The sequence below is a fragment of the Palaemon carinicauda genome, chromosome 1 (assembly GCF_036898095.1).
Source record: "Palaemon carinicauda isolate YSFRI2023 chromosome 1, ASM3689809v2, whole genome shotgun sequence".
Taxonomy (NCBI): domain Eukaryota; kingdom Metazoa; phylum Arthropoda; class Malacostraca; order Decapoda; family Palaemonidae; genus Palaemon; species Palaemon carinicauda.
Window position 1 is genome coordinate 5,839,411 of NC_090725.1, and position 27,394 is coordinate 5,866,804.

Sequence of the window (27,394 nt, forward strand, 5' to 3'; positions counted from 1 at the left end):
GAAAGAAGTTCAAGAAAAACTTGAATGATGATGGCGATGAATTTGCTGCACAGTAGAAATGATGATGATGAAGCTGATGATGTCTTCTACTGTGCAGCCAATAATAGTATTTTACGTCTCTTCAGACGGAGGTGTCTTTTCCTGGGACACCTCTTCAACTTCTTCCTGAGACACTTCTTCAATTTCTTCTGAGGGCATTGTGATCGGAAGTTGCTGCCGCTGCTTCTTTTTTCGCAAGAGCATCCTGTAGGGAGCCATGTGTTCATCGATCTTGGTGCAGAATTGTACAGAACGAACCATATCCTCGTCCCACTCTTGCGACATTTCTTTCACCTCATTCGCAAGCTTGCAGAGCTTGGCAAGCCGTTCTAATGTTAAGACCGTTTCTTCGACATTTTCTTGGATCTCTTCCTGTGTTTCACTGTCTTCACTGCCCGATTTCGTCAGGTCTTCGAGGTCTGCGGCCGCGTAACTTCTACTGTCTTTTAACATAGTATCGAGAAGCGTCACCTTCTCAGCAATCGTCATCATCTTTCGGTGCTGTTTAGGCTCACTACCAGCCTTAGTAGAAGCAGAAGGCTTGGGAGGCATTGTACAGTAGGGTTTAACAGAAAGTTCAACAAAAAGTTCAACTTAAAACAGTCACGCACAGCACAGATTAAAGTTCACAATTAACAACGTCAACACAGCGATACAGCGGGAGACAAAGTGACCGCGGAAAGAGATGCTGCGGGTTGGAGAAGCGGTCAAAACACCAATCAGAGGCTAGATTACAAAACTTGGGTTCTGATTCGTCATCTATCAGCGCTTGAACCAATCACAACCCAATTCAAAGTACAAGATACCCTGCGTACAGTATACTGTACAGTAATAATAATAATAAATAATGATACTGTAATAATAATAATAATAATAATGATAATAATAATAATAATAATAATAATAATAATTTTAATAACAACAACAATAATAATAATAATAGCTTTACGTACGCTATTTTACGCTTTTGTTGTAGGATGTGTGTGACTCTCTCTCTCTCTCTCTCTCTCTTACGCTTATTCGAAATGTGATTTTTGCAACAAAGAATATTATTGGATGCAGTACTACGTACGTATACTTACAAAAGATTCATGGAAAAGAAGCACTTCCATTACATTTGTAGTAATGTACAGTACAGTAGTAGCCAACAGCAGCCTTACACCATTCTAATATGGTATGACTGCATCTGATTTGCGTTTCATGTTCGATTTAATTTTACTACGTACTGTATACAGTACTGAATTATCGTATGATCACATTCTCTTTTCGTGTTTTATTTCTTTCTGTGCTTAATTATATGTCATATGTAATGCAATGAACAATCAGTAAGAGCAGATATTACTAATTACAGTATTAATGGAATTACAGGTAACGAAATATCGTATTTGGGGTCTTCAGATATTGCGGTATTTTCGAAATTTCCGGAAAATCCGCGATATGTATATATATATGGGTTATGGAAAAAACCCGCGAAGTGGTGAATCCGCGATGGTCGAACCGCGAAGTAGCGAGGGTTCACTGCATAGGATTCCGGTCACTTTAACCCCTCAGGGTCTCGTGACCAACGTGCTTTAGGTCTGCGTGGTGAGGAGCCTTCGGACTCTCGCAACCCGGGACCTTCAGGTTCCCGTCACGTTGAGCCTTCGGGCTCTCATGATACCGAAGGACCTTTGGATCCCCGCCACATTGAACCTTCTGTTTAGCGTGGCACGGAACCCCTGGGTTCCAGTTGCATTCATTTTCGAGCTCTCGCAAGGTTGGTTACGTGCCAACCATCATGCTGAGGGGCAGGTTTCTCGTGACAAGGAGGTTTCGGTCTCCTGTTGTCCAGCTCCCTTAGTATCTTGCAACCTAGGTTACACTGAGCCTTCGGGCTCTCGTGCCTCTCGTTATGAGGAACCTTTGGGCTCTCGTGCCTCCCGCTTTGCGGAACTTTCGGACTTTCGTTCCTCCCGACATGCGGAACCTTCGGGCTCTCGTTCCTCCCGACATACGGAACCTTCGGGCTCTCGTTCCTCCCGACATGCGGAACCTTTGGGCTCTCTTAGCAGGTAAACTTCAGTTTCCCGTTGTGTTGATCCCTCGAGATTGGGCAACCCCGGTTTCATTGAGCCCCGAGCTCTCTAGCTGGCCGTTATGTTGAACCTTTGGTCTCTCATAATAGGGAGACTTCGGTCCCCTGTCGCGTGAAACCTTCGGGTTCCCGCGACACTGGTTACGTGGAACCCTCGGGCTCTTGTAATCAGCGTTACAAGGAACTTTTTGGTTCTCGTGACCTTAGTCTTGACGAGTCTTTCAGCTCTCTTGAGAGAGAGTCTTTGGACTTTTATCAAGCCTAACCTTCGGACTCTTGTGACTTGTGTTACTAAAACCCATCAGGATCTTGTTTCCCTGCAAACCCTTTGGGTCCTTGCAGCGGCACGATTCCTGAAGAATATAACGCCTCCCATCAGGTATCTGATAGAGTTTCTTCGGGTTCTTGTCACGACGGTCCCTCAGGGTCGCATGGGTTGGATTCACGATCCAAATTAGCTCCTCCCCCTGTGTTTCGCCCCCTTGCTCCTGTTCGTCTTTCGTCTCAGGACAGCAATTTCTCGGGACCTGATAGCATCGCGTGACAGAGCTTCTCATGTCGTGGCAGACACACACAGATCGTTATCGCAAAATTCTAGCCTCGCGAAAGCCCTCCTATCCTCTACCTACCCCGAAGCACCTGTCACCCACCCGACAACACCCAGTTCCTCTCCCAAGGGAAAGGCCTGTGCTGATCTTACCTTCAGGTAGGAAGGCTAAGGTGCCTGTTGAGGTACCTAAGCTAAGTGATGTACACCTTCCTAAGGATATCCCTCCCAGTACATCGGGAGCCTGCAACCACCCATGACTTAAAGTTTATTTAACGTAATGCGGCAAGCTGTAATTGGGAACAGTCCCAGCTCTCAGTCCTGAGGCGTTACTCCCAGGATTCTCCGGTTACCTCCTCTCATCCCAAGCCCCTCTCCTCTTTTTGATCCCAGGTGGAACTCTAAGGACTCCTCCGGCAGAGCTTTCATCCAAGGAGGAGAACTTCCCGCCAGGGAAGAGAGGCTCCAGAACTACAGGGGAGTCCCCACAGGCAAGGCCCAAAGGGAAGAGGAAGAGAATTAAACCTGCTCCCAAGGAGGACCGGACAATTTTATTTTGATTGTACAAGTATTACTTCTTTTGTAATGTATTCATTTACTTGGTTTCCTTTCCGTACTGGGCTTTTTTTCACTGTTGGAGCCCTTGGTCTTATAGCATCTTGCTTTTCCAACTAGGGTTGTAGCTTAGCTTCTAATAATAATAATAATAATACATTTTGCAGCCCCTATCTTATCTGGCAGTAGAGATACTGAGATGGGCAAAAGACAACTCGGTGACCCTTTCAGCACATTTCATTTTGGGCGAAAGGAATGTGCTCACAGACAACCTGAGCAGAGTGATTCAGATAGTGGGCTCAGAGTGGTCTTTAAATCATCTAGTAGCCAACAAAGTCCTGACTTTGCGAGGTTCCCCGACAGTTGACTTGCTCCCAACATTCCTGAATTTAAGGCTCCCACTTTACTGCATCCCAGTCCCAGATCCCTAGGCTCTCTGGCAAGATGCATTACAACAACAGTGGGACATTATCGACATTTCCGCCTTACCCCTTGTTCTGTCTGATGAGAAGAGTACTCAACAAGACCACAGCATCCATCAAAATCTCAATGACCCTCATAGCTCCGCTATGGCATCACGCAGAATGGTTCCTGGATCATTTTCGGCTCCTAACAGTGCTCCCAAGAGAACTCCCTTCATGACACGATCTATTCAAACAGCCACATGCGAACATCTACTACAAATCCGTAGCTTCGTTACGACTTCATCCTTGGAGACTATCCAGCTACTCCTCACTCAGAGAAGATATTTAACAATCATCAGCTTCAGTCTACCAGGCTAAGTGGACTATCTTCTGGGGTTGGTGTCGTGGAAGGGTTATCTCTCCCCTTGATGCATTTATTCCAATAATAGCCGAGTTCCTTGTGCACCTTCGGTAAGAAATGCTCCTCTCAGTTTCAGCAGGAAAAGGTTACTACTACGTCTTAAGTATGGCCTTTAAACTGACAAGAGTAGATATTTCATCTTCGTAAGCTCATAACACAAAGTTATGAGCTTACTTGTCCCCAGTTGGAAGCTAGACCTCCTCCTTGGAAACGTGGTTCGTGTTCTTCAATCTCTGAAGAGTCCCCTTTACAAACCATTACGCCAGGCAACAGATCGCCACCCTCACTCTTGGGTCGGGATTCTAGATTTGATTCCTTCCAGATTGAGAGTCTCTACTGTAACTGATGACCCAGATCAAATGTTACTATGCCCAGTAAGGAGTTTGATGAATTACCTCAAAAGGACATCTGCAGCTTGCCCCTGAGTGTCAGCATGGGGAAGGTCAAAAGGAGGATCCCAAAGAACACTATCTCTACCTCGATTCGCAAGGTTATCGACCTGGCCCTGAATCCCGATCTTCCTCCAACATGTCGACCCAGAGCTCATGGCGTTAGGTATTGCAACGTTCCTGTGGTTCAAATGAAACTACTCTGTGGCGTAGATACTATAAGGGGTCGTGTGGAAGTGTCAGACGACCTTCACTGCCCACTACCTGGAAGACATAACCAACAGGAACATGGAATCGTTTTCCATTGGTCATGTGGTGGCTGCCCAACAAGTGGTTTAACACCCCAAGCTCCTTGATGGACAAGAAGCAGAGGGTTAAGGGCAAAGGTTACTTGAGATAAGTCTGGGAGGAATATTTAAGAATGACTGGGACTTTCTTTTCTTCATCTTCCCCTCTCTTTGGGAATCAGCTCCCAGGGTCGCCTGCAAAGCGGACCTCAACTATCTGCAGGTAAACCATTCTCCCTTGTGTAACCTAGTACAGTATTGTTTCAGTACTTGTTGCGTCCCCATACCCTTACGAGGGGGTTATTGGGTAATGTCTTGATAACCTCTGAAGATTCCTATGACTCGAAAGAACTCTTACCTAGACAATCACATTGCTAGTATCATGAGAACACATCTTGTGTAGGCCGCAGACCATGTTTAGCACGATTTAACGCAATTGTAGGGTTTCCACCAATTACTTACAAAACATAAAGCATAAAACCCCAGGTCAAAGCCAAAAAGCCATTTGGCATGGACTTCCACTCTCCTAAAGGGTAAGTCGTCCCCAATGAATAGTGTTGGTTTTTATTTAGTGACGTCTAAATGACGAATTTGGAAGTAATTTGTATTTCCTAACGATACAATTCTGTAGCTGTTTATACAAATTGGCATGCCAGCACCTGTCCCACTTGAAGTCCAACCTCCTAGCAAATTGGGTTCACAGCCCAGGTGTGTGAATGAGCTGGGTAGCTACTACTTCCACCCCCTGCCAACTAACGGGTGTGTGGTTAACCCTCGTTAGAAGTGTAATGGCTCGTCTTTTAGCTTCGCCGAAAGTATTATCCCCTATAAATAGCTATAGCTTTGTATCGTTAGGAAAAGTGCGTCCAAATTTTTCATAATCGTGTTGGAACAAATGAAAAATTTGGAAATAATTTATATTTTTCGTAACTATACAAACCTTAAGCTCTTTACACATACCTGACCTATAATCACCAAACCCCCCAGGAAAGTCCTGCCTGTAATTTAAAAAGTGACATCACTCAGTTGGTGAGGATGTGAGTGGGATAGCTAGTTTAAACCCCCCCCCCCCCCCCCCCCCCCGCTAATTAGCGGTGGGTAGTTATATCTTGCTAAAAAGTTTTTAGGTTAGTTTTCAGCATTCACCAAAATAATATCCACTGTAAAGAGATCAAAATTTGCATATAGGAAAAATACAAATCATTTCCAAATTTTTTATTTTTATTAGATGGCCAGTTGTTTTTTATCTTTTTCAAATAGAATAAAAATATTCCCTTATAAACCATCAAATAATTGGCCCTAATACTGGATTGGTAAAATCTTATATGTTACATTTTATAATAATATGCTTTTATTTTTGTCAGATTATATCGTGAAAGGGTTACTCAAGTCGAAGCAAAGCTGGAGGAAGTGCGAATAGGTCAAGCAACCGAGTACCTGATGCCTCTTGAAGAGCTTCAAGATGCAATGCGTGTTCGACTCGAGGTCGCATGCATTTTACGACAATACCGCCTGCAGAATATTCAAAATAAATATGAAGCAGAAATGCTTGCAGCGAAACAGAATTTTGAAGTATGTGTTGGGGGAATATTTTGCATGAAATATTAGAATTAAAATAGAAACATACTACTTTTGCATCTAATTTTCCATGTTGTCTTTGGTTTGTTAGGTTTAAAAACTCTCTCAGAGGATGGGTAGGTAAGGTCTCTCTCTCTCTCTCTCTCTCTCTCTCTCTCTCTCTCTCTCTCTCTCTCTCTCTCTCTCGTGTGTTAACAGCATGTTCTTATTCCTATTGATTGTTAGTTGCTTTTAAATGATTTTGGATATATTTCAATTCTTACAATCAATATAGTATATAATGTACTTTATAGAATGTACTTTTTATGACACTCTTACAGCATTCACTGTCCTGACTCATTTGCCTCCTTTGTTTTTTTCTGTCCATTTATTTAGGTTACAGTATTTTGATGATCCATATATGCGAGTCACAGTGCTACTAACTTTCTCGCTGCTCAAGCTTCTTGACTTATAAAGAATTGTTCCTACACAAATGAAAACCTTTGTCTTTTAATTGGATTATGATATCAGCATAGCTGGAATTAGCTGTTTTAATTTATAAAGAACACTGATTAGCCACTTTGATTTTAGCTGCAGAGTGTTATGGTTTTACTCTGCACTGAAGCAAGTCTAGTTGTTTTCTAATCATTGCACTGAAGCAAGTCTAGTTGTTTTCTAATCATCCTTTTTTTTTTTTTTTTCTCTCTCCATGGTGTTTTTGTTGTTTTAGGTTGCAAGCCTCCGAAAAGTGACCAAAGATGCTGATCAGATGTTACTCTGTCCTCTAAGGGCATTGAGAGCTTACCTAGAAACCATATTTTCTTCACCATCTTTTTGTTAGTGCAGAAGGAACAGAAAGAACACCATTTCCTTTTGGTTGAGGAAAGTAATTTCACACTCCCTTTCATTGCCAGCTGAAACCAGAGTACAAATAAAGGCTCATGACATCAGAGGTGTAAGTACCTCTTTAGCCTTTTCACGTAACTTCTCTGTGATGCGGGTTCTTCAGGCGGGAGGCTAGGTCCATGAAAACCTTTACTCTCGGACCTGTTGTGGCTGCTCAGCAAGTGGTTTAGCTACCTCAGCTCCCTTGCTGGACAAGTAGCTTCAGGTCGAAGGAGGAGGTTACAAGTAAGCATGTTTGGAAAGAGATGAATGACTGGTCTTTTTTCATTTCTTTCAATCCTCCTCTCCCTTAGGGTACAGCATTGTGAAACTTGCCCGCTGGACTCATTCTAAGTTGGAGGTAATATCACCCAGCTCTCAGCTACCTTATGATTGACATAAGGGGGTGTTTTCCCCTCACTCCTTTCGAGGGGGAGTGTCTTGTCCAGGTAAAACCACTGATCAATATAGCCTTATCATTATGCCTACCAGGATACACCACAGGGGCTGATTCCAACCAAGTACTTTGAAACACTGGTCTTGTAGAATTAGGTTCACGAGATGTAAGGCACCAGGATTCTTCTGCCTAACAACAAGATGCTTGGTCTCCCGGGTAAAGTTCCAGCTTGTGCTCATCTGTTCACACGCACCATTTTCGCACACCAGTTAGTGTATGACACTCACGTTCTCCTTTTTATGCGCGCTCACCATACCCATCAGTTCACTCTTTCTCCAGATTGTACGCTCCCAATGAAATGTACACATGCATCTCTTAAGAGAGATTCCTGCTGAATGTGATCATTTAGATATTGTTATGCATGTATTGCACTCGTGACACTACTATATGAACGCTCATCGCATTCTCCTATGTCTGTGCGCTCAGGGGAATATGTTTGCTCATCGCACTCACCAGTGGGTGTGCGCCCATGGAGTTCATCCTTCTGTAAAGCTTGTACAGTTGGCATGTCCTCACATGTCATCACTTATTAGCACCTTTTTCTGCACTCGCGCACACTATCTTGAACGTAGATTTCCCCTATTCAAGCGCTCGCTCTTTCAGATCCCAGTCTATCGGTCGAGCAGAAAGTTATGCTTCATCCTCGATGGTCATTGGGGATTCTATCTGCAGGAGTCTTTAGACATCTGTTCACTGGGATTTGTGATAGCTGCTTAACAGTTTGTGTATTGTGCGTAGCTCCTTAGGGGACAGAAAAGGTCTGGCCATATTTTCCTCTCCTTACCCTCTCTTGGGGTGTAGCAGTTGTACTCTTATTTGCTGAATTGTACATTTTGATGTAGGTAAACATCTCAGTCGTGACAATATTATCACCTCTTTAATCTTTACATTTTATTTCCTTATTTTTCAATCTTTTAGTCACTGATTTTACCATAATGTACCTCAGCATTATCATCTTTATTCTCTCAAGCTTTCTTCCTTCTACAACAAGCACTTCTTTATATATAATGATATGCAGTAGAAGTATCTCCCCTATCGTCTGTATGGGGAGAGGATGGTATTTATGTAGAACCTATTACAGTACAGTACTTTGTATTGGCCTTACATTATGACAACATATCCATACATGGATATAGGTTCTTCTCTGACCATCTGTCCATAGATAGTAACCTAGCCTAACCTTTGAGAATCTATCTTTCAAAGTTAAAAGTTGGTAGGAGTCAACACCCCCTCACCTCTCGGGTCCTAGTGACGACATCCCAGGATTTTAAACCAGTCAGTATGGATATAGATGCTACCTTCCCCTTTCATCTCCTGCTGCAACCATCCCACATAGAGATGGGATTTTCGGTGTGCTGGTGAGGCGGCGGGGCTTCTCTGCCACCTGCCAGTAACTACCGACACCTCATTAGAAATTTTTTAACAACCGAGATCCCACCTAGCTGAAATTGTCCCCATATTACAGGGCTCAAGTTTGTGTAGTTAGAAAGAATACAAAATACTTCTAAAATTCATGATGTTTTTTTATAAAATGCTAGATTCTAGTAAAAATTTGGGTACGTTCAGTTTTATAAAGATAAGTATTTAGTGTATCATATGGATTAAACAAATCTGTGCCTCTGTAGTGTAACCTTTGTAGGACCTCTGAATGATATTAGGATAATTTTAAAATATTTGATGAATAACTGTTTACCTTCTATCAATGTATCATTGAATGTTTTGGCATTTGTTAGCAGAATGAAAAGGTTATGTTGTGGGACACAATAGAGAGCGAACTTGAGGAGAAGATCCGTCGATTAGAAGAAGACAGAAATAATGTAGATGTTACAAGTCAAGTATGGGCTGAACAAAATCTTCACAGAAAACGCAGAAGACACAGACAGGTTAGTCAATTTTTTGTGTATGCTGCATGGGATTTTTCATATTAAGAAAAAGCTTTCATTCAGATTTTCCACGACTACCATCAAGTATATAATATGTACTAAGTATGCAGTTATTTTTTTACAGTCTTGCCGTCTCCGTCATCATGCTCAATACTATACTGTATTTTAGAAGTTTCATTCCAACTTTAACCAGATTGAAGAATGATCTGCTTAATCTGGTAGTTAAATCGGTAAAACTTCAGAAGTTGATTCTTGTTTTACTGATCGCAATATATTTAAAATTTCTATCATTTCACAATTATAGTTTATTACTATTTTACAGTATTTTTTCTTCACTGGGCTTCTTTTGGTGTTGCAGCCCTTGGTCTTGAGGTATTCTGGATTTCCAATTAGCATTGTAGCTTGGCTAGTGATGATGATAAATAACTGTGTCCTATTTTCCTCATGAATTATGTTTGTAACCTGTCAATTCTAGGAAATGCTATAAGTCCTTCTTTATAAAGAATCAGTGTAAAGTATAGATCAACATTATCAAAGTTAGTGTTACAATGTAACAATAGTGATTGTACATACATACATATACCAAGGCACTTCTCCCAATTTTGGGGGGTCGCCGACATCAAACAAATGAAACAAAAAAGGGGACCTCTCCTCTCTACATTCCTCCCAGCCTGACAAGGGACTCAACCGAGTTTGGCTGGTACTGCTAGGGTGCCACAGCCCACCCTCCCCTGTTATCCACCACAGATGAAGCTTCATAACGCTGAGTCCCCCTACTGCTGCTACCTCCGCGATCATCCAAGGCACCGGAGGAAGCAGCAGGGCCTACCGGAACTGCGTCGCAATTGCTCCCTATTCATTCCTATTTCTAGCATGCTCTCTTGCCTCTCTCACATCTATCCTCCTATCACCCAGAGCTTTCTTTACTCCATCCATCCACCCAGACCTTGGCCTTCCTCTTGTACTTCTCCCATCATATCTTGCATTCATCACCTTCTTTAGTAAACAGCCATTTTCCATTCTTTCAATATGTCCAAAACACCTTAACACATTCATATCCACTTTAGCTGCTAACTCATTTCTTACACTCGTTCTCGCCCTCACCACTTCGTTCCTAACCCTATCTACTCGAGATACACCAGCCTTACACTTCATCTCAAACACATTCAATCTCTGTCTCTCCGTCACTTTCATTCCCCATAACTCCGATCCATACATCACAGTTGTACAATCACCTTCTCATACAGAACTCTTTACATATGTGCCCAACCCTCTATTTTTTACTACTCCCTTAACTGCCCCCAACACTTTGCATCCTTCATTCACTCTCTGACGTACATCTGCTTCCACTCCACCATTTGCTGCATCAACAGACCCCAAGTACTTGAACTGATCCACATACTCAAGTAACTCTCCATTCAACATGACATTCAACCTTGCACCACCTTCCCTTCTCGTACATCTCATAACCCTACTCTTACCCACATTAACTCTCAACTTCCTTCTCTCACACACCCTTCCAAATTCTGTCACTAATCGGCCAAGCTTCTCTTTCGCGTCTGTAACCAGTACAGTATCATCCGCAAACAACAACTAATTTACCTCCCATTTATGGTCATTCTCGCTTACCAGTTTCAATCCTCGTCCAAGCACTCGAGCATTCACCTCTCTCACCACTCCATCAACATACAAGTTAAACAACCACAGCGACATCACACATCCCTGTCTTAGCCCCACTCTCACCAGAAACCAGTGATTGGGATAATTGAAATATAACATTATTAAAAAGTCTCTCTCTCTCTCTCTCTCTCTCTCTCTCTCTCTCTCTCTCTCTCTCTCTCTCTCTCTCTCTCTCTCTCATATATATATATATTCAAGAATTAGTTGAAGATCATAGATAAATATTTTGTCAAATAGATATGAAAAGATAGGGAATTTTATAACCTACAATCTGTATATTCACTTCTTGACAAAATGAAAAACTTCCATATGAAAAATAGTCATTATTGAAAATAACTTAACATTGATAAAATGATACATATGAAAGAGAATCAAAATTCTATAAAAACTTTTATTGAACAACTTTAAGAGAATAGAATTCTCTTTTGAATGGTTTATAAATGAAAAATGTAGTTGTTCCGTAACTGGAATACAGTACAAACCTACGCTATTTATTAGTGGTATTACTTTCGATGAAGCTTAAAGTACGAGCCATTAAGATTTAGCGAGGGTTAACAACCTATCCCGCTAGTGAGGGGGGGTAGGGGGTGGTAGCTTGCTACCCCTCCCACTTGTACACTTTTCAGTATGTGTGTGTGTGTTGACTTTTGCCGACCGTGCGTACCTGCCCTGGACTTGAGGGCAGGCCCTGCGGTACCTTTATGTCGGCCGAGGACAACGATCGTCTCATCCTTTGTCCCTTCTGCAGAGGTCATTGGTGTGATAGTGATAACAAGTGTAATGAGTGTTGGGAGTGGTCTGTCTCCCAGTGGGAAAGGTTTGGGTGACGATGGAAGAAGAGTTCTAAGCGGGATTCTTTTCCTTCAAAGGTTTCTTAGAAGCAGAAAAATCTTCCGCTTCCTGACCTTCCTCCGAAGCTCCTGCTCGTTCGGTCTCTTTCGAGAGACTGTCTAGTAGTAGTGCAGGTTGCTTCCCCTAGCGAAGCGGCTTCACCTCTCCCCTCTGGGGATCCATGACTCTCCTTTTTTCAGGGTGTGGTCATCCTTGGGGTTACCGGGTCTGCCCTCCAAGGATAACCTGCTGCAACTTCTTCATCTTGGTACTAGTTTGCAGCCCTTGCCAACGTCAGAGATGGATCCTCTTGCTTGTGTTAACATTGTTATGTCAGAGGCGTTGTCCGCTGCCCATCCTGCTTACACTCGTGCCCCTTCGGACTCTTCCGCCATTGAAGTAGACTGCTCTGCCCATCCTGTCAAACATCCTTCGAGGGGGGAAGCAAAGTCCTTTGTCCGACTCTCCTGCGAATGTTTCTCTCCCTCAGGGAAGTTCACTCATAAAGACTCCTCTTTGGAGGACTGCTGCTGCTAAAGGTCAGCTTGCTGATCCTCCGGCCCCCAGAGGGCGTCGTCATTCTTATTGTGCTCACCCTCCTCTTCGCCTTAGATGTGCGCTTTCACTGTCGGTAAAAAGACGCCTCTTTGGCTCTTCAACTTCGTTAATGCAGCCTTCCTCCCCAGAGGAGCCTCCTCGTCCATTGCCTTCTGGCCCTTGACCTTCACCTGCTCTTGGACATTCTTCTGACGACGCTGCTGCTAGCCGTGGAACTTCGGCCTAGGACTCTCCTGTGGATTGTGTGCAATCTACGGTGGATGTCAGTCCTTCCAAAGGGCACATTCCTGTTCCAGTTCTTCCTTTGTGCCAATCTTCTCGCCTTCCTCCTGACTTTCTATCTCCGTTCCTGACTCCAGTTCTGCATCTGCCTGCTCACCGAGTGACCACGCGTTACTCACCGGCGCGTCATCCTGCCACGCACCATCATCGCGCTCACTCGTCGCTGACGCTTCATCATCAGCCAACGCGTCATTTGCTAGCAGCCCAAGTCCCTGCATAACGCTCTCCTGCCCATCAATGCCCTTGCGCTCCATCTAAACTTCTTCCAGATCGTGCTCCTGCTGCGCGCCAGCACTCACCAGCACACCAACACTCACCAACATGTCGGTGCTCACCAGCGTGCCATCGCTCTCCAGCGAGCTAGCGTTCTCCAGCACACCAGTGCTCCCCAGTGCATCAGTGTTTACCAGCTCACCAGCATGCCAACGCTCACTAGCACGACAACGCTTTCCTGCACGCCAGTGTTCGCCAGCGCTGTCCTGCACGCCAGCTCATAAACAGGCTTCTCCTCAGCTAGCACAGAGCGGACATCATCGACAGGCAGAATCAGACTCTTTGACTTCAAGGAAGTCACGCCATCAAGAGAACTAGAAGGAACGGAAAGGTAAGTGTTCATCCAACAGGTCTCCGTCTCCCCATTCCCATCCCTGCAAACGCATTACAGCATGACTGCCGGGGAAAGAGGGAAAGGTCACCACAGGGGTGTTCAAGATCCCGAAGATTCCAACTTCAAAGGTGGACCCACAGTGTCATCCAGCTCTGGAAGAGACTCCTCAAAGGGAACCTTCGGTCCCTTTCCTTTCAGGGGACCCTTCTGACAGTGCCAGCATCAGTAAACAGCCCTGGTTCGGTGCCATGGTCAGAGCAGTTGTGCAAGCTTTCGGGCCTGCCTTTTCTTCACGCTCTCCAGAGGCCTCTGCAGCCCCCCAACATCCGTCAGCACTAGCAGAGTCCCGGTAAAGAACCTCGGCTGCTTCACCCTTGAAGAGGAAAAAAGGAGTCTCGGATGCTGTCACATCTCCTAGAGTAAACCTGACTCTTGTGAGGCCTTCTAGGCCAATCTTTCCTGGTACTCCTTCCAGACGCTTTCCCGCCTCATCTCTGCCAAGGGGCCTTGCGAGGGGTAGACGTTCTCCCTTCCACCTTCGGAGGAAGACCTGTGCGGAGAGCTCTCCAGGAACCTGGAAGGATAGTACCAACAAGCCTTCGATATTAAGAGTTCTACCTTCTTCTCGGCAAGGAGTTGAAGGATTCCAAGACTCCTCCAAAGTCCTTTACATGGACCTCCAGATCCATAAGACCCGTCAGCCACTTTAGAGGTGTCCACGACCCACCCCGAGATGAGCTCTCAAGGGTGGAGAAGGAGACTTCACTGCCAGTCCCACTTCAGAGGGGGAGCAGAAAGAGTCAGGGTTTTCAGTGGGTTTGCTGACTTAGAGATAACCCCTGAGAGGGCAAAGATTCAATGCTTGATCATGTGTTTGGCACTCAGAAGCCCTCAAAGGCCAGTGCATCCTTGCCCTGGTCACAGGGGCTGAAGAGTGCCAGTGCTAAGATTGCCCAACAGCGCTCTGACTTCTCCTCCTCTCATCGTTGGAGCTCTACTGCCAAGCTCCTCCTACCTCCTTGCGTCCAGCAGAGAAAGTACTTTGAGGTCTTGGACGAGACTTGTCCAGGTCTTCCATTCCACCAATCTCTGGAAAAACTAACCAAGGGGGTCTCTATAGAGACTCTCCAACTGTCAGGTCTCTTTCTCAGTAGCAGAGATCCTTAATCAGGAGAAAGTCAGGAAGTATGATATGCCTGCTACTTCGTGACTTCATCTTTGATTTGGGATCCAGGAATCCTGGTATGGACCAAGGATTTTTCTAAACAAAGTACAGTAATCCCTCACATATCGCGGTTAATGGGGACCAGAACCGACCGCGATAGGTGGAAAACCGCGAAGTAGGTTCCCTCCCTATTGGAATACGTACATTTTTTGTGTACATGTACATGTATATATAATAATAAGTGTATATTAACCCTATAAGTGCATATGTTATCATTAGAACATTAAAGAATCATGTAAATAAATATTGATAATATAAATTTTATACATACATACATACATACATACATATAGCAAGGCACTGCCCCCAATTTTGGGGGGTAGCCGACATCAACAAATGAAACAAAACAAAAAGGGGACCTCTACTCTCTACGTTCCTCCCAGCCTGACAAGGGAGTCAACCGAGTTCAGCTGGTACTGCTAGGGTGCCATAGCCCAACCTCCCCCATTATCCACCATAGATGAAGCTTCATAACGCTGAATCCCCCTACTGCTGCTACCTCCGCGGTCATCTAAAGCACCGGAGGAAGCAGCAGGGCCTACCGGAACTGCATCACAATCGCTTGCCATTCATTCCTATTTCTAGCATGCTCTCTTGCCTCTCTCACATCTATCCTCCTATCACCCAGAGCTTTCTTTACTCCATCCATCCACCCAAACCTTGACCTTCCTCTTGTACTTCTACCATCAACTCTTTAGAGGAAGGGTGGAAGTTAGTAAAAGAAAATTTTGTGGAAGTTAGTAAAAGAAAATTTTGTTGGGATTGCAAGTGATGTGTGTGGCAAGAAGTTTGTTGGAGGCAGCATGAGGAAGGGCAGTGAATGGTGGAATGAAGGAGTGAAGGTAAAAGTGGAAGAGAAAAATAGGGCTTTTGAAGAATGGCTGCAGAGTAATAGTGTAGAGAAGTATGAAAGATATAGAGAGTAAAATGTGGAAGTAAAGTGCAAGGTAAGTGAGGCAAAAAAGGCAGCTGACCTGAGGTGGGGTCAGGGATTGGGTCATTCATATGCAGCGAATAAGTTTTGTAAAGAAGTGAAGAGAGTAAGGAAGGCTGGTTCAAGAATTGAAGAGACAGTGAAAGATGGAAATGGAAGGTTGTTAAAATGAGAGGAGGCAAGGAAAAGGTGGGCGAAATATTTTGAAAGTTTACTGAATGTTGAGGATAATAGGGAGGCAGATATAATTGCTGCGAGAGAGATTACAAGAGGGGAAGTGAGGAGAGCACTAAATGAAACGAGAGTAGGAAAAGCATCTGGTATGGATGGTGTGAGAGCAGAGATGTTGAAGGAAGGGGGTGTGACTACTTGAATGGTTGGTGAGATTGTTAAATATGTGTTTAGTGTTGTCAATGGTACCAGTAGATTGGGTTTGTGCATGTATTGTACCAATAAGGGTAAGGGAGATGTTGTAATTCAAGGGGTATTAGTTTGTTGAGTGTAGTTGGAAAAGTTTATGGTAGAGTACTGATTAATAGGATTAAGGATAAAACAGAGAATACAATTTTAGAAGTACCGGGTGCTTTTAGAAGAGGTATGGGTTGTATGAATCAGATTTTTACAGTTTGGCAGATACGCAAGAAATATTTAGCAAAAGGTAAGGAGGTGTATGTTGCATTTATGGATCTGGAGAAAGCGTATGATAGTTGATAGGGAAGCAATGTGGAATGTGATGAGGTTATATGGAGTTGGTGGAAGGTTGTTGCAAGCAGTGATAAGTTTCTACAAAGGTAGTAAAGCATGTGTTAGGATAGGAAATGAAGTGAGCTATCGGTTTCCGGTGAGAGTGGGGCTGAGACAGTGATGTGTGATGTCACCGTGGTTGTTTAACTTGTATGTTGATGGAGTGGTGAGTGAGGTGAATGCTCGAGTGCTAGGACAAGGATTGAAACTGATAGACGAGAATGACCATGAATGGGAGGTAAATCAGTTGTTGTTTGCGGATGATACTTTACTGGTTGCGGATGCGGAAGAGAAGCTTGGCCGATTAGTGACAGAATTTGGAAGGGTATGTGAAAGAATTAAGTTGAGAGTTAATGTGGGCAAGAGTAAGGTTATGAGATGCACGAGAAGGGAAGGTGGTGCGAGTTGAATGTCATGTTGAATGGAGAGTTACTTGAGGAGGTGGATCAGTTTAAGTAATTTGGGTCTGTTGTTGCAGCAAATGGTGGAGTGGAAGCAGATGTACGTCAGGGAGTGAATGAAGGATGCAAAGTGTGGGGGGAAGTTAAGGGAGTAGTAAACAATAGAGGGTTGGGCATGAATGTAAAGAGAATTCTGTATGAGAAAGTGATTGTACCAACTGTGATGTATGGATCAGAGTTGTGGGGGATGAAAGTGACGGAGAGACAGAAATTGAATGTGTTTGAGATGAAGTGTCTAAGGAGTATGGCTGGTGTATCTTGAGTAGAAAGGGTTAGGAACGAAGTAGTGAGGGTGAGAACGGGTGTAAGAAATGAGTTAGCAGCTAGAGTGGATATGAATGTGTTGAGGTGGTTTGGCCATGTTGAGAGAATGGAAAATGGCTGTCTGCTAAAGAAGGTGATGAATGCAAGAGTTGATGGGAGACGTACAAGAGGAAGGCCAAGGTTTGGGTGGAAAGATGGAGTGAAGAAAGCTCTGGGTGATTGGAGGATAGATGTGAGAGAGGCAAGAGACCGTGCTAGAAATAAGAATGAATGGCGAGCGATTGTGACGCAGTTCCGGTAGGCCCTGCTGCTTCCTCCGGTGCCTTGGTTGACTGCGGAGGTAGCAGCAGTAGGGGATTCAGCATTATGAAGCTTCATCTGTGGTGGATAATGTGGGAGGGTGGGCTGTGACACCCTAGCAGTACCAGCTGAACTCGGTTGAGTCCCTTGTTCGGCTGGGAGGAACGTAGAGAGTAGAGGTCCCCTTTTTGTTTTTGTTTCTTTGTTGATGTCGGCTACCCCCCAAAATTGGGGGAAGTGCCTAGGTATATGTATGTATAAAAACAAGTTCATAAAATGTTTTATTTCAACAGTATAACCCTTCAATAATTCTGCTATTTTCTGATCCTTATTTATTGTAATCAATGCCTTTACAGGGCTGAGTATATTTTTAAGTATTTCTGCAGGCACTTTATTTATGCTGCATTTTATGAATAGAACTATATGCTATTAAGAAAAAAAATTCTTTTTTTCTTTTATAGGGCTCCAACAGTTCAACAGATCGTCGACGTAAAAAGCCAACTACAGTGTCTGGGCCGTATATAGTTTATATGTTGAAAGAAACCGATATAGTAGATGACTGGACAACTATTAAGAAGGCGCTCACAGCTTCAAAAAGAAAATCAAAGTGTAAGTTTGTATTTCAGGTTGAATATGTGACTGATACATTGACTTGAGGAATTTGTTTCTTAAAATCCTATGTTTTAAGGATGACTTACCTTTCCTCTTATTCATAATTATGTATAGGTCCCAAACTTGCGAACATGATACGTTCCAGGAAGCTGTTAGTTAGTTGGAATGTTTGTAAGTATTAATTGTTTAATTTGGTCCCAGCATAGTCCTAACCTAACTTGCATGCCTACGATTTTGAGCTGCAAAAGTCAAACAAATGATGTAGTCCAATTTCATTTGAAATAGATGTGTTATTGCAAATGTCATTTTGCTTACTGTTGTAAATTATATAATACTCTAGGCTATTTTATCATTTAATTATCGTGTTATACGATAGAAACACTCGGCCATATGCACTGCTTAGTGTGTACCTTTTATTGGTGATCTAATCAGCTGACTTGAAGGGAAGTTTAACATAATTGTTTTATTTATTCCAACACGGAGTACTTACCTCGAACTACTTTCTTAGGAGGATCTGTTATCCCTCATTCTACGGACCAAGAATTTTGCTTAGTTCTCCCTCTCTCCGTTACCTTGTTGGGGCGCTCCGGGGCGGAAGGATACTCGCCCTGGGGCGACCCGGGGTCAGCACATGAGGTTGCGCTCGTTAGATCGTCAGTAAGCGTCTGGTCGCGGCGTAGATATCATCTCGCCGCGCTCTCTCTTATCCCGTCCGATCACCTTGTGTACCACGTGTTCCTTTGTGTTCCCACGTGTTCCTTTGTGCTCTCCATCCCTTGTGCTCCCTTGTGTTCCCTTGTGTTCCTTCCCGTGTGTATCACGTGTCCGTGTTATCTCCCTCGCCTTTCCCTTATGTTCTTGTGTCACTTGCGTGTCGCTTCGCGCTATGGAATCCCAGCGTCGTTGTTCCGGGCCCCAAGCTGGTAAGTCTTGTGGAACCTGGCTCTCTAAGCCCGAGGTCGACCCACACAAGCTGTGCTCCTCGTGTCGGGGGAATAAGTGTTCACCTTCCTCCACGTGCCAGGAGTGCGAGTCTTGGCCGGAGATGCAGTGGACCTTGTTCTCCAAAAAGAAGAAGAAGGCATCCAAGAAATTGCCGAAGAAGCCAGGCCTTTCCTCGCCGCGTACGTCGCCCTCAGCGCAGTCGGAAAGAGGTTCTCCTCCTTCCCCCACCCAGAGTAGGGGACGAGGTAAGTCCGTTGCGGGGAAACGGCCCATTGCCGTTCCCCATGAGTCTAATGTCGGGGAATCTGTTGAAAAGGGGCCTATACAGACGAGTGGGGAGTCTGCTAGTGCGGCGGAAATATGTGTGGTAGACGATGGTCTGGTGCCCCCCAGGACCCGTCTCGGGTGAAGACCCGGTGTGGGGGAATCCTGAATTGGCTACTACCCCCACGTCGTGCCAAGGTTTTTCAGGTTCAGCGGGTTCCAGGGGTGGTCGGGACAAAGAAAGGCGGCCCACGTGTTATTTGGACCCCGACTCTATTGTTTGGACGGCTCCTAGGACGCCCTTCAGGTCGCCCGTTAGGAATGAGGAGGAGTTCGAAGGGTGGTTCCCCTCTCGGCCCGCTATCCGCTCGCCCTCGGCTACGCTTCCACCGGACTTCATGGAACCCTCGATCTCGAGATCCAGACCAAGGACCCCTAGGAGACTCATCATTGAGACGGACGATTCAGCAAGCTCCTATTCTTTGGACGACTATTCTTCCTACTATTCCTAATCTTCGGCTAGTTCCAGCGGACGTGACTCCAGGAGGAAGAGGAAGCGATGCAGGAGGAGGAGACCAAGCTCACACAACAGCCTGGCCAGGAAGAAGTCGAAGTCCTCGAGGAGGAGCTCCCCGAGGAAAAGGTATCTCATGGTGGTTCGCTACCGCCGTAAACCCAGCAAGAAGGTCGCCGCTCCAGTCCCTATTTCGGTAGCCGCGGGAGCCACTTCTGTACTCTTGCACAGTGTCTCTTCGGCCCCACCCGCTCGTCGGGTGCGGCCATTGGCAAACTTTCAGTTGCCCCATCCTAGTAAGTCGGCAGCTCCACCCGTGTGCCGGGAACTTCTGCTGGTTAGACCCAGCGGCTCAGCTTCATCACCGTTCATCACAGCGGCTTCGGCCAAGTTCCAGGATGCGCCGCTGTCGAAACCATCTACTAGCACCACCCGGGTTATCACGGGAGGGGGTAGATCCATGACGGCTACCTCCGCCCCGGCGGCTCTATCCGCGACGGAGGCGCCCGCTCCATCGCTCCGCCAGGAGGAGGGGGATGCCGCCGCTCCCACGGATCCCTCCGTGATCGATGAGCCTTCCGACACGAAGGTACAGATTGTTGACGAACTTCTGGGAGCGGGCGAGTGTTCCCCGGACAAGGTCTCATCCTACCGTAAGGTTTTGGCACTTATCCGGCGACACCACAGGTTGGATGAACCTCAACCAGCAGCGGGGCAGGCTTGGCTCTCAGGTCTGGGCAGGATGGTGGACAATCCTGTCCAGCAGAAACCTTTGCTGACCCTACCGTTGGCTCCCGATGTTGTCCTGGGTATGGAGCGTGTGGACCGTCTTGTTGCAGGCCCAAAGATCTCATTGAGGGCTCAGGGTTCCGCCAAGCTCCTGCCGGGCCTTAGAACACAGAAGAAATTCTATGTGCCCGACGGGCGTCACTCTGGGCCCCGCTTGGTGGAGGAAGTGGTCGCTACCCTGAACCAGGGCAATCCGGATGACCGTAGCCTGAATGCACCGGTGGTCTTCTTGCGAGCGGAGGCCGACATGATGGAGGACACGTCTCAAGACACCGTAAACGTTACTTCTTGGTTGGACTGGTGGGCGTGCGCCCTAGCAGGCTTCCAGTTAGATCACGACCTGTCAGTCCCCGAGAATCAAGCACTCTTCCAGGAACTGATTCGCTGGGGGGCAAGGCCATGAAGTTCCTAACTTTTCAGTCCCTTACCCAGACGGCCTACTGGGTTCTGAGGAAAAGGGACACGATTCTTAACAGGTTGCCCCGTAGGCTCCCCGAGAGGGAATCGAAGTTCCTGAGGAACGCGGCCGTTTGGTGTGAGATGGTGTTCCCCCTACAAACAGTGACTGAGACGGTAGAGGGGGTCAGCAGAATGAAGGTCACGGCCGAACCCAGACAGCAGTTGGCAAGATGGCCCCAGGTGAGAAGGCCCACTACAGACGGGGCATACCTGCCTACACCCCCAGCTAGGCAGGAAACTCCCACCACTTCTTGGCACCAGTCCCCTCGGCCCTCCAGGAGGAGTGGTGCCCAACCTCAGGCCTCTCTTAGGCCAAAGTTCACAGGCTCAAGGATAGGCCGTTCCATCCGCCTCCCTAGGAGGAGATAGGAAGAGAGGCCCCCTACACCTTCCCACGCCTCAGGTGGGGGATGCCTCAAACCCTATTGGCAAGCATGGCGGGACAACGGAGCGGATCCCTGGACGGTGACGGTCCTCAGGGAGGGATACAGGATTCCCTTCCAGTCAGATCCACCCCCGCTGATTCCCGATCACCGGGCAGAGTGTCTCGCTCCCAAGGACTCACAGAGGAGGGCAGCCCTACAAACAGAAGTGGATGTCATGTTGAACAAGGGAGCTCTGCAACCTGTTCACGAGCCCTCCCCGGGGTTCTACAGCAGGCGCTTCCTGGTGGAGAAGGCGACGGGAGGTTGGAGGCCAGTCATCGACCTCTCGGACCTCAACAAGTTCATCAAGAAGACTCCCTTCAAGATGGACACGCCGAAGGCGGTTTTACAGCCTTGAGAGAAGGGGATTTCATGATGTTCCTGGATCTCAAGGATGCTTACTTTCAGATTCCCGTTCACCCCTCCAGCAGGAAGTTCCTCAGAGTAAGGTGGGGTTCTCAGACTGCAGTTCAAGACTCTCTGCTTCGGTCTTTTGACGGCTCCACAGGTCTTCACGAGGGCGTTCGCCCTAGTTTCGGTCTGGGCACACAAGCAGGGCATCAGACTGATCAGGTACCTCGACGATTGGTTGCTTCTTTCAGCCTCAAAGACAGACTTAAAGTCTCAAGGTTCTCTTCTGTTGCAGTTCTGCAAGGGCCTCGAGATCACGATCAACCACGAGAAGTCCCAGTTAGTTCCCACCACCAGGATGATGTACCTGGGGATGGTACTTGACTCCCGGCTAACGAGAGCCTTCCTCTCTCAGGAGAGGTTGAACAACCTAGACCAAGTGATTCGCCTTTCTAGCGGGCACTCCGGTGAGGGCCAAGGATTGGCAGAGGCTAGTGGGTCACCTAGTCTCGTTGGAAAAATTGGTCCCACTGGGCAGGCTCAAATTAAGACCAATCCAGTGGAACCTGAAAGATCTCTGGTCAGCGGAGGAGTCCCCGCAGAAGATAGTTCCGGTGTCCCCTTCCTCCAGGGACACTCTTCTCTGGTGGTCCGACAGGAGTCACACGTTGAAGGGAATACTGTTCGGCTCCGCTCCCCCAGAGATGCTGCTCTACACAGACGCATCGAGAGAAGGGTGGGGAGCCCATCTCCTCGAGGAAACAGCAGAGGGGAAATGGTCAGAGGAGGAAAAGGCACGGCACATCAATCTTCTGGCTCTCATGGCAGTCCGGAACGGCCTGGCAGAATTCACCCGTCTCCTCCGGGGGAACTCGGTGGCACTCATGTGCGACAACGCCACGGTGGTGGCGTACATCAAAAAGCAGGGAGGCTTAAGGTCAAGTGAACTGTGCGACCTCACGGCTCAGATCCTGGAATGGGCTGAAGTAAACCACATTCAGTTAACAGCCAGGTTCATTCCAGGAAAAAGGAACGTCCTGGCAGACGGACTCAGCAGGACAGGACAGGTGGTAGGGTCAGAATGGTCTCTCCACCACCAGATGGCACAAGAAGATCTCCAGCGTTGGGGCTCCCCGGTGATAGACCTGTTCGCCACAAGACTCAACGCAAAACTCCCCGTATTCTGCTCCCCAGTGCGAGATCCGACAGCAGCGTTCGAGGATGCCTTCCAGCATTCATGGGACGGCCTCGATGTCTACGCATTTCCCCCCTTCTGGATCATCAGGCAGGTTCTCAACAGGCTGAGACAAGCCAAGTCCACAAGGATGACTTTGGTAGCGCCCTGGTGGCCGGAGAGGGAGTGATTCACGGATCTTCAGGACCTGGCCACCCTTCCTCCTTGGCCCCTGCCGACAAGAGAAGACCTTCTAAGTCAGCCTCACTTCCAAAGGCTACACGAAAACCCCCAAGGCCTGAGGCTTCACGCTTGGAGGTTATCAAGCGACGGCTAAGGAGGGAAGGCTCTCAGACAAGACTGCTGACAGGATGTCAGGATATCTCCGGAAATCCTCATGCGTCGTTGTTACAACCTCTCGTTGTAACGTAGGTTCTTTTAAGATGTTTACATTCTCAAGGATAGCAGTCGGTAAATGTACTTCAGGGGAAAGGAAAGACAAAAACAGAGACCCAAGAAAACTTAATATTTATTATAAACAAGCAAAACTTAAATCAACCTTGTGAGATTAAATACACTTAATTATACACAACACTTGAAAGAAATAAAATATAATTCTCGAAACTCACAAGAAAAACCTAAAGCTAATATACTAAACCCTAAAGAGAAGAAAATCATAATAGAGAAAACATTTAATAATAACAAGGTGGATCCAAACTGGGGAATAAGGCTAGCCAGAATAATCAATAATCCTAATAATAATAAGGTAGAAGGAAGCAAGAGATGAAAACAATGAAACCTTTGATATTCCTACCTACTTTACAAAACTAAACAATGCAGAATTAAACTTAGATACACAACATATAACAATAAAACTCGTACATATAGAAATAGACAAAATTAATAATATACACAACTTCCCTCAAGTGAAGTACAGAAGAGAAGTTGGATTCAGGGCCGTACTTAGTTCATCAAGCCGCTAAACGGAAGGGTAAAACTACGCCGGGCATTGAAGGGCAACACACTTCCTTATACAAGAGGAATGATAATTCGTCTTACCTGACGTCAGACTCCCTACATATCACCTCACGACCCAGTTTGCTCTCACACCCGAATACAGCTGGACTGGATGAATACGGCTAGTAAAATCCAAATTCAGTGTCGGGAAACAGCGTCGACACAAATCCCGTACAGATCCTCCGACGGGAACAAGTGGCAGAAAACTACCGTCGCAGATGACAGAGCATCTGCTAGACACTCAACAGAAGTGCGAAGGTAATAGCCAAAGTCGTCCTCCAAGTCACAATGAATGCAGAGACAGGAAATAGTGTTGGTGAGAGCTTGTCAAGACCCGAACTGCATTCACCGGTCGACCATGTCCACTCATCACCTTCCCAGCGTTTATCAACACTCAAAGCAAAAAAGAATAACAATCGTTAAAACGATAGTTCACTAATACACAAAGGAGGAGGAGGAGGCGCAAAAACACTATCCAACAATCGTAGAGCCACTTAACCTACATTAACACCATAGTAAACAAACTCAACAAAAATACTTTAACTTAAAAGAAAACAAGGCTGATTTAAATAAAACAAAAATAATTTTACGTTAACCTAATAGTCGTATACCAAGCTAAGTGGGCAACGTTCGTTAAGTGGTGTGCCAATCAGAATCTGTGGCCCTTAAACGCTTCGGTCCACAATATCGCAGACTTCCTAGCCCACTTGCGGGATGACAGGGAGTATCCATTCCAGCCATCAAAGGGGTCTGTGCCGCACTGGGTCAGGTTTTCCAGCTAAAGGGCATCAACCTAGTCACTTCCCGCCAGATCTCCATGCTGATCAGAAGTTTTGAACAATTTTATGACCCCCGCTCCGCTAGGGGTCCCCCAGTGGGATGTGGCCAAGGTCCTTAGGGCTCTCTCGAGGCCCCCCTTCGAACCCCTGAAAGACGTTCTGGACAAGGACCTCACCCTCAAAGCAGTCTTCTTGTTGGCCCTTGCCTCGGCCAAACGGGTGAGCGAGCTCCACGGTTTGTCCTTCGAGGTTTCACACTCGAAAGGTTGGAAGGACATGTTGTTCAAGTTCATACCAGAGTTCGTGGCGTCTGCCATTGCGGACCCCAGGTTCGAGGAATTCTCCATCTCAGCGATTCCACGCTCGGACAACCCGGAAGACCTGCGTTTGTGCCCGGTAAGGACCATCAGGAAGTACCTCGGTAGGACATCCAAACTCAGGCCAGCCATCAAGAGTTTGTTCGTTTCCACAGGTCTGGTCAAGAAGGCTGTGTCCAAAAATACCATATCCTTCTGGCTTAGGCAAGCTATAAAGAGAGCCTACAAGAGTGATGGCTCCATAGTGCCTGGAACCCTGAGACCCCATGATATTAGGGGCCTTTGCACATCCTTGGCCTTTGACACTAACATGGCGGTGGGCCAAATCTTAACGGCAGGCACTTGGTCTAGACAGTCCACGTTTACAGCCCACTACCTGAAGGACTGTACAAGAAAGTCCCTGGATGCTTTCTCCATCGGGCCGATCATTTCAGCTATGCAGCAAGTTTAGTGGTTTGGGCCCCAGGGAGCCCGTGGGAAATAATCGTAAGCGACACAGGTTCCTCCGTACTCTCCCCCGTCCTTGCTACCCCCTTTTTCCTATATCCCATCCTTTTTCCTACCTCCTTCCAGGTGAGAGTGGGACGTTGAGGCACACCATGTCTGGATTGTAATTAAAGGTGAGTTGTACATAAGGTAGACTTTTGCGTGCTTTCCCCTGCTCTTCGACCTCTGTCTGGGCGATCTAGACCTAGCCTCCTATCTAGGTCAGGTGCCCCAGAATGTTTTGAGATATTCCGAACTGTAAGCCACTCCCTCCTCCTTAGGTTTAAGTCTCCTAAGAAAGTAGTTTGAGGGAAGTACTCCATGTTGGAACAAATCACAAATTTTAAGTAATTTGTATTTTTCCTAACAGTACTTACCTCGAACTACTTTCGGGTTATGGCCCACCCATCCTACCCCGAGTATCTTACAGGAGTTCGAGGAGGACTTAAACATATGCTTACTGACCATCTAACGAGCGCAACCTCTTGTGCTGACCCCGCGCACTAACAAGGTAACGGAGAGAGGGGGAACTACGCAAAATTCTTGGTCGGTAGAATGAGGGATCCCAGATCCTCCTAAAAAAGTAGTTCGTGGTAAGTACTGTTAGGAAAAACACAAATTACTTAAAATTTGTGATTTACGTTACAGTATTTCATTTATAAGTTAGTGCTTAGTATATTCACTAAATAAACAGAATGTTATTTTATTATCTTATTACACTATAGAAACACAAAGAAACTGCCATATGCACTAGGGTAGTGTTTACATTTTACTCATGATTGAATCAGCTGACTTGAAGGGTATTTTACCTGTAAATATTATATGTTTAAATTACTGTAATTCAATTTTAAATTACTGCTTGGTATACAGTATTTAATAAATATACAGAAGGTTATTTTATTGTTTTATTATGCTATTATGTGATAGAAACATACACAAACAAGTGGACATATGCAGTGGGGTAGGGTTTACTCTTTATTCAGGTTATATTTAGCTGTGGCTATAAATAGTATATGTATCTTACTGTAATTCATTTTTAGATTACTGGTTGGTCAATTCACTAAATGCATGTACAAGATGGCTAATTTGAAACCAGGAATAAATCATTATTTTGGTAATAACCTGTCAATCAGGTTATTGCAATGATGATTACAATACAATGCCATTGAAACATGCCTCTCTACTTGTTTCATAATTGTCTTGTTTTTACTCAATATTGGTACACACACACACACACACACACACACACACACACACACACACACACACACACTCACACACACTCTCTCTCTCTCTCTCTCTCTCTCTCTCTCTCTCTCTCTCTCTCTCTCTCTCTCTCTCTCTCTCACTCAAAATGAACCGTAAGTTCCTGTCCAACAAACTAAGATAAGAATCTCCTGCTGAAGACCAGACAGGAGAACAATACTTGACACAAGGTAGACCGGAAGATTTAAAACATTTCAGAATAGATTGATCACCAAAAATCTTACTTTGTTAGGATTCAACTTCATGCCTCATTATTTGCACCTTGCAGTGATTTTAGCTAGAGCTCTATGAAGGGATTCAGCAAACTCAGCTCTACATTCAGGATTTGGAGTTAGAGCAAAGTGAGTAGAATCATTTGCATATGCAACAAACTTATTTTCTAGGCCTAACCACATGTATTGTGCATATAGTACGTAAAGTAATAGGCCAAGAACACTACCCTGAGGAATACAATAATGATGCTAAGAAAAGACCCACTGACTCCCAACTGTTTGGGTATGAAAACTAAGGCTCATGATTAACCCAGTCAAAGGCAGCACAAAAGTCAAGGCCAATCATACAAACTTCCTGACCGCAATTAAGCAATCAAGGGATTTTTGTACAGCATTGGAG

The 27,394-nt window shown here is 45.7% G+C and overlaps 1 protein-coding gene across 2 annotated transcripts in view; it reads left to right on the top strand.

Moving 5' to 3' along the window:
• Nucleotides 1-27,394, top strand: part of Brms1 (breast cancer metastasis-suppressor 1-like protein) — a 66,386-nt gene that overhangs the window by 25,121 nt on the left and 13,871 nt on the right. The window contains exons 3-5 of one of the 2 annotated variants that reach the window (XM_068379720.1): nt 6,081-6,288; nt 9,349-9,498; nt 17,846-17,993. In XM_068379720.1, the coding sequence (XP_068235821.1) occupies nt 6,081-6,288; nt 9,349-9,498; nt 17,846-17,993 (506 nt within the window). The remainder of the gene's footprint in view (nt 1-6,080; nt 6,289-9,348; nt 9,499-17,845; nt 17,994-27,394) is intronic. The other variant, XM_068379727.1, reaches the window with a different exon arrangement.